Source organism: Chionomys nivalis, chromosome 11, assembly GCF_950005125.1.
Source record: "Chionomys nivalis chromosome 11, mChiNiv1.1, whole genome shotgun sequence".
In the NCBI taxonomy this organism is placed as follows: domain Eukaryota; kingdom Metazoa; phylum Chordata; class Mammalia; order Rodentia; family Cricetidae; genus Chionomys; species Chionomys nivalis.
Genome location: NC_080096.1, coordinates 33,403,161 through 33,416,256, shown reverse-complemented (window position 1 = coordinate 33,416,256; position 13,096 = coordinate 33,403,161). Strand labels below are relative to the sequence as shown.

General features: G+C 41.9%; 1 protein-coding gene across 1 annotated transcript in view; it reads left to right on the top strand.

Annotated features, from left to right (window-relative positions):
- The window catches only part of Eif2b3 (eukaryotic translation initiation factor 2B subunit gamma), a 65,614-nt gene that overhangs the window by 20,604 nt on the left and 31,914 nt on the right, over window positions 1-13,096 (top strand). Inside the window, exons 4-5 of the mRNA XM_057783811.1 lie at window positions 4,108-4,267; window positions 12,963-13,074. Coding sequence (XP_057639794.1) covers window positions 4,108-4,267; window positions 12,963-13,074 — 272 coding nt within the window. The remainder of the gene's footprint in view (window positions 1-4,107; window positions 4,268-12,962; window positions 13,075-13,096) is intronic.

Here is a 13,096-nt window from a genome sequence, read left to right as displayed (position 1 = left end):
GAGGTTCACTTAATTTGATTAATCATAAAATAGTCAACGTATAAAAACAATCATCTTATTAAGGCAACCTAGAAAAAAAGAGATTTTCACTCCAGCTGTCTTCATTATAAGGAAGTGGAGCGACATCTGTGCTCTCGTACTGAAGACCATGTGCCAAAAAGTAGGATTCTGCAGACTTTTTTCCTCCTTGCTTACAGGTATAGATGTTGTCTGATTTCTTTGTTGGGGGGTTGGAGTTCCTGATCCACCTGCTTCTGCCTCCTGAGTTCTTGAATTATAGGCTTATGCTACTACACCCAACACAAAATTACTCTTTTTGAGTAAATCAGCAAGGTAATACATAAACCAAAATACTTCTTTGGTTTTGGTACATGGTCTCGCTACTACAGCCCAATCTAACTTCTAACTTGTAGCAATCCTCCGGCCTCTGGCTTCCAACTGTTAGGATTACAGGCATGTGCCACTGTATTTCGCTAAAAATACTTTTATTCGTAATTTATTGATCTATTTTTTCCTGTTGATCTACTCAGCTAAGACTTGGCTCTTTTAAGAGCGAACACCATATAAACTAGGCCTGGTGCACATGCTGTAACCTCAGCACTTAGGTGGTGAAGATAGGTCAGAGTTTAAAGTTATCCTCAGCTACATGCAGGAGTTCAAGGTCAGCTTGGTCTAGATACTCTGACTCTAAATAAATAAGTATTGTCAAATATTTGAAGAGATATTTTCCCCATTGTTTCTTTTCTTGTACTAGGTAGCCAGGCTGACCTCTGAACCTGTGATCCTCATGCGCAGCCTTCTGGGTACTGGGCTTACAAAGAAGCATGCACTGCCATGCCTGGCTGCCGTTGTCTTTCTTCATAACCTCACTCTCCTGCATGTGTTCACTTTCTTTTTTTTATGTATTACTTTTTAAAAATTTTATTAGCATTGATATTTTGTCTGCATGTATGGCCTTGTTAGAGTGTTGGGTCCCCTGAAACTGAGGTTACAGACAGCTGCAAGCTGTCATGTGGGTGCTGGGAACCCAGGTCCTCTGGAAGAGCCACCAGTGCTCTAACCGCTGAGCCGTCTCTCCAGCCCTGCATTCACTCTCTTCCTTACTGGTTTTTTTTTTTTTTTTTTTTTTTTTGGTTTTTCGAGACAGGGTTTCTCTGTAGCTTTGGAGCCTTTCTTGGAACTCCCTTTGTAGACCAGGCTGGCCTCGAACTTACAGAGATCCGCCTGCCTCTGCCTCCCGAGTGCTGGGATTAAAGGCGTGCGCCACCACCGCCCGGCTCTCTTCCTTACTGTTAAAATGTTCTGTTCTTTCACCTCTCGTGTCTTTAGCCCTTTGCCATCTTTGTGGCCTTGCACTCGGCACATTTTAGTGTTTACTTTTCAGCTACTCTTAGAGTGTGACACTCTAGCTCTTATGTGGTATCCACAGTACACGTTGTAGGGCAGGTCTCTTACTTGTTATTCGCAGTGCTGGTGCTGAATCTAGGGTCCTGTGCATGCTATGCAAGCTTTCGGTCACTGAACTGTACCTCCAGCCTAGATAGACCTACGCTGATTTCAGACACTAGAATGTCCCCTAAGTGGGTCTTCAGAGCAGTAAAGCTCTGTTTTTGCAGCACTGCTCAATAGTGCAGGTTCCTTAGTTATACAGATGTTTCTGCTTGTTAACTCTTAGTTGTGTAACAACTACACATTTTCTTCATGTATGAAGTACAACTGCTAGTAGTTCTTACTGTGTTATAGTCAGTTGTTCTGAAAGCAGAAATGATGCGTGCAAATCCTGGTCAATAGTAAGCATTCATAAATATTAATTGCCATAATTACTTTCTGTAAAATTTTATTAGATCTTTATTTATTTTGTAGGTATAGATGTGTGTTGATAGTCTGAATGAGTACATCAGAGGACAACTTGTAGAGCTTGGTTCTCTACTCCTGCTTTCTGGGTCACAGGGATAGAACTCAGGTTATCAGGGTTGGTAGCAAGGCACCTTTCCCACAGCTATCTTTTGGCTCTAGTTTTTGTTTTTTGTTTTTTTTTGTTTTTTTTTTTTTGAAACAGGCTGGCCTCAAATTTGCTGTGTTGCTAAGGATAACCTTGATCTTTTGAGCCCCTTCCTCTTGCTTGAGTGCTGGCTTTACAGCCTTGTGTCTCCACACCTAGGTTTAGACTGAACCTATGGCTTTGTGCATCCTAAGAAAACGCTCTACAACTGAGCCCTCGGCAGTAGTCTTCATTGTAATTAATTTGAATTATTGGGATGGTAATCAGAAACTCTGCCATTATGAGAAAATACTTTCTTCAGTGATTTGCTTATTTTGCTGAGACAGTGAGAAAGATAATGTATTGCACAGGAGTTACACTTGGCCACAAGTGAGGACAGAAGTGTTTGTGCGGAAGGCCACAGGTCTAGGGCAGAGGCCAGCGGACTGTATTGGTTGTAATGAAGATGTCAGGTCTCTCAGTGTGTCTGTGAGCAGATGGTGAAGTCCACTGAGACTTATAACTGACAGCAGCACACGGGCCAACAACGTGGACCAGCGCCCCGCCCTTCAGTATCCCTCACTTCTGCTCCGGCAGCCTTTGTGTCCCGCACCTGAGCCTGTGCATGCGCCTCTTCCTCCACTTCGTTTTCATGGCAGGGCTTTCGAGGAAGATGGGGCTACGGGCTTCATTCATTATTTATTTATTTATTTATTTTTTTTTGTTGTTGTTTTTGGGTTTTTTTTTTTTTTTTTTTTTTGGTATTTGAAAGCACAGTTTCTCTGTGTATTTTTTGGTTTTTCGAGACAGGGTTTCTCTGTGGCTTTGGAGCCTGTCCTGGAACTAGCTCTGTAGACCAAGCTGGTCTCGAACTCACTGAGATCCACCTGCCTCTGCCTCCCGAGTGCTGGGATTAAAGGCATGCGCCACCATCGCCTGGCAGTTTCTCTGTGTATTACTGGCTGTCCTGGAACTCGCTCTGTAAACCAGCTGGCCTTGAACTCTGAGATCCACCTGCCTGTGCCTCCTGAGTGCGGGGGTTAAAGGTGTTTTCTGCCCAACTGAATGTACAACTTTACACATGCTCAGTACTTGCTTATAAGTTATTAAATGCTTAGTGTATACTAGTCACTGATTGCAGGAATGGACCTCACTTTTCATCCATAAAAAGAGAGGCCAATGCCATTAATAGTAACTACTGTTTATATGATGTTGTTACAAGATTAAATGGATTCTTAGTATGTGCTTCAAATTCTATTGTAATTGTTCGCTACCTAGAATGTAAATTAGCAAAGAATGAGGTATTATATTATTTCATAACATGTTAGCAGAATATCTTTGTTTTTTAATCTAGATTTATTTTTACTTTATGTATCAGAGTGGTTTGCCGTGTTTGTGTGTGTGTGTGTGAGAGAGAGAGAGAGAGAGAGAGAGAGAGAGGGAGAGGGAGGGAGAGGGAGAGGGAGAGGGAGAGAGAGGTGAATGCCTGGTGTCCACAGAGGTCCGAAGAGGTAGCAGACCCTCTCTAATACAGCCATGTGGGTACTGGCGATCAAACTTGCAGGTCCTCTGCAAATGTAGTAAGTTCTCTTAACTATTGAGCCATCTCTCCTGCTGATTTTTTATAAAGATATTTTTCCACTGGGCTGTGGTGATGCATGGTTTTAATCCTAGCACTCTGGAGGTCGAGGCAGGTCAGTCTCTGAGTTCAAGGCCAGCCTGGTTTACAGAGTGAGTTCCAGGACAGCCAAGGCTACACGAAGAAACCCTGTCTTGAAAAACTAAAATAATAAATAAATAAATGATTAAAAAGCTATTTTATTTCCAGCCATAGAAATAGACAGTGTAATAGTTTTCATGGTTTAAGACTGACCCTAAAAATCTGGTGCCAGAAGAGAAGTGTCTTAGGGCTGCCCGGTAAGGTTCACAAGGAGGCAGCAGAGAGTTCAGGTTCTGCCCTAGCACAATTCCTTTAGGATAACCCCATTTATTTTACCTTTTTTTTCCTGTTCAAATGAGATTTGAACATACTGTGTGGTTTGTGAATTTCTAAGTTGTGATGTCTTTAATTATTCATGTGAGCCATTATTTTTTGTGATGTTTACTTTCCTGTCTTCATTTGACAGACAGATGTGTTGGTCCTGAGCTGCGATCTGATCACAGATGTTGCTTTACATGAGGTTGTGGACCTGTTCAGAGCTTATGATGCAACACTTGCCATGTTAATGAGAAGAGGACAAGATAGCATAGAACCAGTTCCAGGTCAGAAGGGGAAAAAAAAAACAGGTAAGGTAGATTAGAGTTGATTTTATAATTATTATTTTTATTCATCCTTTCATATAAGAAACATTTATTTGGAACTAGCTATGCACTGTAGATACTGTGCTAAGGGTTCATGTCAAAATCAAGACAGTCTCTGATGCTTAAATGTTTAAACCTATTAATTAAATTTTCTTATATACTTTTGTGTATGGAAAGGAGAATTCAAACTGTTTGCATTCTATTTAAGTCTCGGGTAATTGAATACATGGCACCTGTTTCTGTCTGTGAGGAACTGGCCCTAAGACACATGGATGAAAGCACATGCACATAGCCACACTCTACCAAAGCTCTCTGTACTCATCCCTTTGTATAAAATGGTATAGTATTTATATATAACCTGTGTATATTTTTAGTATACTTTCTCATGTGTGTGTGTGTTTTGCCTGCAAGTATGCATGCAGGAATCAGATCCCCTGGAACAGGAGTTACAGACAGATGGGAGCTATCTTGTGGGTGCTGAGAACTGAACCTGGGTGCTCTCCAAGAGCAGCCAGTGTTCTTTACCACTGAGCCATCTCTCCAGTACTTGAGTATCTTTTTTTTTTTTTTTTTCCAGACAGGGTTTCACTATAGTTTTAGAGCCTGTCCTGGAACTAGCTTTTGTAGACCAGGCTGGCCTCGAACTCACAGAGATCTGCCTGCCTCTGCTGGGATTAAAGGCATGCACCACCACTCCTGGTGTTTCTTATATTTTAGCTTTATGAATTATCTGTTGATTTCCTACTCAGGAACTTAAAGATATAGGTCTGTCTTACCACATCCTCTGCTCCTGTTTTTAAACTCCATACAGCTTCCTAATGTGGCATTGGAATCATATTATTAACTAGCTAATTAATGGTTATATTACTATGATTGTATGTAGTATTCACAGCTGAGTTGTGTACATTTTTCTTTCCTGTTCTTATTTTCCTAAATACCATCTTGTTTTATTGCTTGCTTGTTTTCTTTGTATTTATTACTATTCCAACCCAGTCCCAGTTGTTTGAATTTCCTATAACTACATTTTATTTTGTTTTGTTTTGTTTTTTGTTTTTTTGTTTTTTCGAGACAAGGTTTCTCTGTAGCTATGGATCCTGTCCTGGAACTCCCTTTGTAGACCAGGCTGGTCTCGAACTCCCAGAGATCCGCCTGCCTCTGTCTCCCAAGTGCTGGGATTAAAGGCGTGCACCACCACCGCCCGGCTTTGTAACTACATTTTAGCGTATTAGATAATCCTTCAATTCAAATCATCTTTTTTTATTGAGACAGTCTCACTAAATGACAGTCTCATTGTAGCCCTGTCTGGTCTGGAACTCTGAATGTAGAACAGTCTGGACTCTTACAGAGATCCTATCTGTGCCTCCCAGATGCTGAGATTAAAGGAATGCACCATGTTGGGCACTGTTTTTCCCCCAATGATCCTAGGAATCAAACCCAGGGCTGGATTTATTAAATTCTCTCTGTCTTTTTGTCACATCTTAAGTCAGAAAAAAAAAAGAAACCCTTGTCACTTAGATCTACCTATTTTTATTAGTCATGAAATGGATTTTTTTTGTTGGTTTGGTTTGGTTTTTCACAAAAGGGTCTCTCTGTGTAGCTTTGGAGCTTGTCCTGGCACTCTCTCTGTAGACCAGTCTGGCCTCGAACTCACAGAGATCCTCCTGCCTCTGCCTCCTGAGTGCCGGGATTAAAGGTGTGCACCACTACTGCCTGGTTCTTTCAAGTTTTTTTTTTTTTTAATTACCATTGTGCTGGGCATAGTGGCCAACACTTTTAGTCTCAGCATGCAGAGAGAGAGGTAGCAGTTCTCTGTGAGTTCAAGCCCAGCTGGTCTACATAGAGAGACCTTGTTTCAAAAAAACAAAAAGAAAACAAACTTTCTGAAATCTCTTATGTGAATTACTGGTGTCAGTTGCCTGCAGAAACTGTCCTGGCTTCTCATATCCCAGGGTCTTACACTAACATTCCCTTTTAGAGCGCTTGTCTTTTGTTTGGGGTTTTTGTTTACTTGTTGAGGCACCATGCCCAGCTGCTTCTCTTTTCTGAATCTCTTTTTTGTGGGGGGAGGGGATGGGTTGGTTTGGGTGTTTTGAATCAGTGTCTTCTTTATAGTATGGGCTGTGTCCCTAAACTCAAGGTCCTTCTGCCTTGGTCTCCCAAGCAGAAAGAGTACAAGAATGTGCTACCATGTATGTAGTATGTGGGTCTTTTCCTCATAAATGCCATTGCTTTATTTAGTGCTATGGGCTAATCCACATAAGTTTGCCTGCATGTACGTCTGTGCACTGTGTGCATGCTTGGCCCCAAAGAGACCATGAAAGAACTTCAAATCCCTGGAACTGGAATTACAGGTGGTTGTTAGCTTCAGTGTGGATGATGAGAATGGAACCAGAGTTCTCTGCAAGAGCAGCCAGTGCTCTTAACCCTGAGCCATCTCTCCAGCTCTGCCCAGTCTTTATTCAGGTGGCACTGTTTGTTAAGTTTGGAACAGAATAAGGACTTTGGCTGCTTTCACATCTGTGATCTCAGTTTCTCTAGTGGCTCCACCTCTTTTCTTTGCTTCTGCTGCGTTTTGACTCTTTTCCTTTATTTCACTTTGCATTTATTTGTGTATTATTTTTTTATTTATTTTAATTTATTGGGCAGGGGCTCTCTATGTAGCTCTCGCTGTCCTGGAACTTGCTATGTAGACCAGGCTGGCCTCAAACTCACAGAGACCTTCCTGGCTCTGCTTTGCTTTTGTTCCTTACTTTATTTCTGTATCGTGATGACTGTGGTTTCTGCTCTTGTCCCCCACCTCTTTAGCTCTGTTCTTCAGATTTAGCACTGCTCAGTGTGTTTCCCTCCTTCTTGTAAGAAGCCTCAAGCACTGCTTCCATATCATCTGCCATTTTCTCAGAATTCAGAGTCCTTTATCTGCCATTTTCTCTAACTGCCTGTTCAGGCTCAGGTACCTGGTACCTGAAAGAGACTGTTGGTGGTGCTGGGACCCACAACTGTCACTGTTCGCTCAGAGCCCACCTAACACCTCAGAACTAAAGAAGGTGTTCAGGGGCTGTGAGCACTGGCTTCTCCTTCAGTTTAGTTAATGGCCATGACTTGTTTGCCATCAGCGGGTTCTAACCGTGGAAACAGAAGCTACCAAGTCTCTAGAGCCATAAACTTGGGGATGGGTTGCTTCAGCTATCCTCCCTTAGTCAAAGCTAGTCACTGCCCAAGGTGGTGGTCCACCTTTAGTCCCAGCACTTGGGAGGCAGAACAGAGCTAGTTGCTAAACCAGACCAAGGATTGTAAAGGATTGCAAAGAACTGGGAACTGACCGTATCTCTGATGGTAGAAACTGCGTTTATGACCTTTCAAAATCTGAAGTATAGACTGGGCTTCCTTTGAGTTTGGTTTTCAAGACAGGGTTTCTCTGACCGTCTGGAACTCACAGTGTAGGAAAGGCTGGCCTCGAACTCCCAAGGCTGGGATTAAGGAAGTACACCACAACAACCTAGGCAACTATTAGGCTGGTTTTTAAATATGGTTTTCTGTTGTTGTTTGGGACAGGGTCTCAGCATGTAGCCCTGACTGCCCTGGAACTTGCTAAGTAGGTTGGGCTGGCCTTGAACTTGCAGCAGCTCCCTACCCTGTCTCTCCATTCTGGCATTATTACCTGTCATTGCCCATTGCTCCTGCCTGTGTAGTTTTGATTTGTTCTTAAGTTGTGTAGCATGTTTGTGTTTGTATAATGAGTAAATATGCCTGTCATTTGTCCTCTTTATCTGGTTTTGGCCTCAGGATCTGCTGACGTCATAAAAGGAGTTAAATTCTGAACTCCAAATGTACCCTTTTTTTATAGGGTAGGAATACAGATTTACTGATGGAGTAGTGAATGAATGAGTGAACAACTTGTAGAAGAGAGAGAAAAATCCCGGGCGATAGTAGCGCGCACATGTCTTTAATCCCAGCTCTCGGGAGGCAGAGGCAGGTGGATCTCTGAGTTTAAAGCCAGCCTGGTCTACAGAACGAGTTCCAGGACAGGCTCCAAAGCTACAAAGAAACCCTGTCTCAAAAAAAAAGAAAAGAAAAAAAAAATCTATTAAAGCCAGGTGGTGGTGGCGCACATCTTTAATCCCAGCACTCGGGAGTCAGAGGCAGGAAAGAAAAATCAATCAGAGAAATAAATCAAGTAGGGAAAAAGGAGGAATATTTGAGTATGACAATTTTTAAAAGTGAAAGTTTATAATTTTGCTTCTTTAGCCTTGTTTGTGTAGCCTTTGGCTAGACATTCTGAAATTACCTATTCTGCTCCCAAGTGGAATTCACTTTGGTAAAGCAGGAGCATCTACAACCTTTATTCAGAGTTTACAGTTACTATGACAGCCACAAAGAAACAATACAAGGAGGAAGATCCAAGAAGGAAAGCCATGCGGCAACATACCTGAAAATTGCTGGGCTGGGAATTATGGCTTCCAGGACAGTCAAGTGATTCAGGGTTTTTGTGAATCTAAGAACTTGAGTAAGCCGAGCGGTGGTGGCGCACGCCTTTAATCCCAGCACTTGGAGGCAGAGGCAGGTGAATCTCTGTGAGTTCGAGACCAGCCTGGTCTACAAGAGCTAGTTCCAGGACAGGCTCCAAAGCCACAGAGAAACCCTGTCTCAAAAAACAAAACAAAACAACAAAAAAAAGAACTTGAGTATGTTCAACACTTCAAATTATTCCCAGAAATATCAGCTTTCTATCTCTCTATTAAGTTGAGAGCTCATAGTTAAACTTTCACAAGCTTTACTATAGTCTCATTGTCATGTGATGGATACATTGATATATTTCAGAACTGCGTGTGATATTTGTAATTATTTTCAAAATTTAGCTTCAAATTGACCTTATTTGCTTTTCATTCTTTGGATTTCGCTAATTTTAGTTTTGAAAAGAACTGTATAATTTTTCCCCGTTCAGATTCAAACACTGCATATGACCAGTTACTATGTGATCAATGGCCTTGAGTGCTTCAATCACCAGAGCTAACTGTCATACAGTTAACACTTTGTTAGATAGATAGGCAGCCACAGCCAACAATGAAGCATACCAAGTATGGTAGTACTCAGCTGTACACCCATCTCTCCAGAGACTGAGGCAGGACAGTCATGAGTTCAAGTCCAGCTTGGGTTACATATTGAGACCTATCTCAAAAGAAAAGTGGAAGATGCAGACATGATGCATATATCTGTGCACCTGTTTACTGGCACATGTGTGTAGAGGCCAGCGGTTAAACATCAACTGTCCTCCGTCCTCCCCCATTTTTTAAAAAGACATGATCTCTCACTGAATCTGGAACTTGTTATTTCAGCTAGACTGAGATCGGTTTGTCTTTGCCCCACATCCCATCCTGGGGTTTGAGGTACATGCTGACACACCCCCAGTTTTTATATGGGTACTGAGGCTCCAAACTCAGGTTCTCATGCTTGCTTAGCAAGCACTGTATACATTGAGCATGAGACTATGTGTTTTGTTTTGGTTTGGTTTTGGTTTTAGTTTTTTGTTTGTTTTGTTTTGATTTGATTTGTTTTTTTTTTGTTTGTTTGTTTTCATTTTTTCCTTGAGACAGGGTTTCTCTGTACAACCCTGGCTGTCCTGGAACTCGCGCCGTAGAGACCAGGCTGGCCTCTAACTCAGAGATCCACTTGCCTCTGTCTCCCAAGTGCTGGGAGCAAAAGTGTGTGCCGCCACCACCCTAACTTAAATTTTCGGGTTTTTTGTTTTGTTTTTTCTTTGTTTTGTTTTTTGCTTCAAGACAGGATCTCACTATGTAGCTCTGGCTGTCCTGGAACTCATTCTGTGGAGCAGATTGACCTTGAACTCACAGAGATCCACCTACTCTGCCTCTGCTTCCCAAGTGCTGGGGTTAAAGGTGGCAACTTAAACTGTTTTTGCCTTTGCTTTTTGTTTTATTGTTGTTTTTTCAAGACGGGTTTCTCTGTGTAGCCCTGACTATCCTGGAATTCAATCTGTAGAACAGGCTGGCCTTGAACTTCACCTGCCTCTGCCTTCTGAGTGCTGGAATTAAAGGCATGTGCCGCTACTGCCAGACAGTGACTTAAATATTTTAATAACTTGGTCAATAATACTACTATAAATCTTTATATATATTATCTTATTTAATTTTCATAACAAACCTATGTATTTAAATACTATCAATCCCATTTAACTGAAGAATAGAGAGGTTAGTTAATGTACTTATATGTGAGTAACCATGCTGAGTTTCATACTACCATACCAGTGGACTAGTTTTAGAAGCTCAGGTCTTAATCATTACACTGTGCTACTTCTGTGTCTACAGGTCTTAGATACACACACTGGCAAGGTGATGGCGTTGCATGCCTATAATCAAGGCAGGGGGATATCTGTGGGTCTGCAACCTGATCTAAAGAGCCAACTCCAGCGCAGCCTGGACTACACAGGGAAATCCTCTAAAAAAAAGAATCCCAGCACTCGGGAGGCAGAGGCAGGTGGATCTCTGTGAGTTCGAGGCCAGCCTGGTCTACCAGAGCCAGTTCCAGGACAGGCAGCAAAGCTACACAAAGAAATCCTGTCTCTAAAAACCAAAAAAAGGGGGCTGGAGAGATGGCTCAGTGGTTAAGAGCATTGCCTGCTCTTCCAAAGATCCTGAGTTCAATTCCCAGCAACCACATGGTGGCTCACAACCATCTGTAATAAGGTCTGGTGCCCTCTTCTGGCCTTCGGCATACACACAGATAGACCATTGTATACATAATAAATAATAAATAAATATTTAAAAAAAAAAGGCAGGGGAGAAAAGAAAAGATGTACAAACTGTGCAGTTGCTAGTGTGAATAGTTGTGTGTTTGTGCTGTATGTGTTTTAAATGTGTTCCTGTATGTGGATATACCTGTATCTGGTGGCCAGATGTCAGTGTTTTCTTTCTTTCTTTTTTTTTTTTTTTTTTTATTTTTTTATTTTTTTTTTGGTTTTTCGAGACAGGGTTTCTCTGTGGCTTTGGTTCCTGTCCTGGAACTAGCTCTGTAGACCAGGCTGGTCTCGGACTCACAGAGATCCACCTGCCTCTGCCTCCCGAGTGCTGGGATTAAGGGCGTGCGCCACCATCGCCCGGCTGTCCGCTTTTTCTTATTCTCTTGTTGAACTAGCCCTCTGATTCAGTTGAGTAGCCAGCCGACATTCCCCGGGATCCTCCTGTTTCTGCCTTCCCAGCTCTGGTGCTACAAGTTAATGCCACCATATCTAACTTTCCCAAGGATGCCAGGGATCAAACTCAGGTCCTCACATTTGTGCAGCAAGAACTTTACTCTGGGTCATCTCCCCAGCCAAGTGGCACATATTATAGTCTAACAATAAGCTGGATGTTATAGGAAATACAAAACAGTAATAAATGAACCTTTGAGGTGTTTATGTTGTGATTGGGGAAAAGAAATACACCATAGGAAGTTGCAGTAAATTGGCAGCATGATTGCCTACCATCAGACTCTCTATACCTAGCAAAATAATGCATTTTTTGTCAATGACCTAATCATATATACAGTTGCAGAGTAGGTATGTAGTTAATTTTGACTGACTACAAATAATGTTAAATAATAGCATCCCTACTTTCACAGTGAACAGACCTAACTTATTGGGACCTAGGTTATTTGTAAGAGAGAGTTCCTTGCTGTACTGTGATTTGTAGTAGATAAGCCATCTGCATTTTTGATTGGACTGTGTCTTGACTGTCACACATTTTGTCCTCCCTTCGATGCTGGCACTGAAATCCAAGACCTCTTACATGCTAGGCAAATGCCTCACCACTGAGTTACATACCCAACTTCTTTTATTTCTTAGACTGGCCTTGAGTTTGAAATGTTTTTGCCTTAGCCTGCCAGATACTAGTATTGGAGGCATGCACCACCATGCTTGCCTCTTAACTTTTTTTTGGGTTGTTTGTTTTGGGTCTTTTGAGACAGGGTCTCTCTCTGGAGTCCTGGCTGTACTGAAACTCATAGAAGTTTATAGAATAGTACAAAGAACTTTACCTAGATTTGTTGTTGTTGTTGTTGTTTTGGGTTTTTTGTTTGTTTGTTTGTTTGGTTGGTTGGTTGGTTGGTTTTTGGAGACAGAGTTTCTCTGTGTAACAGTCCTTGCTCTGTAAACCAGGCTGGCCTCAAACTCACAGAGATCTGCTTGCCTCTGCCTCCCAAGTGCTGAAATTAAAGGTGTGGGCCACCATTGTCCAGTGATTTTCCAATTTTTAGCATTTGCTCCATCCTTTTCTCCTTTTATATATATATTCATATCAGAATATATAATATGCATAGACAATATATATAAACTGTATTATTTGGGAACTACTTGAAAATAGGATGCTACTGAGTCTCCTCTGCTTTTAAATGTATATTTGCGAACCACCCCAAAAAGCAGTGCCTTAAAATCAGAAGTTGCTCTGGTACAGTACTTTATCATTTTATTCAAAGATGGCCGGTTTCCCCAGTAGTATCCTTTAGAACGATATAAATATATTTGACCCTTTTTGCTTTACACTTTGTGGCGTGATGCTCATCATGACTCCCCCTCCTACCACTTCCTATTCGATTCTAAGAGCAATATAAGTAGGTCCCCTGTCCCCTGAGTAGTCATGCAAACAGGACAACTGGCTTGATTTGATTTTTTTTCTTTCTTATGATTCAGTGGAGCAGCGTGACTTCATTGGAGTGGACAGCACAGGAAAGAGGCTGCTCTTTATGGCTAATGAAGCAGACTTGGATGAAGAGCTGGTCATTAAGGGATCCATCCTGCAGAAGTAAGCCCCAGGGATTGTCTTC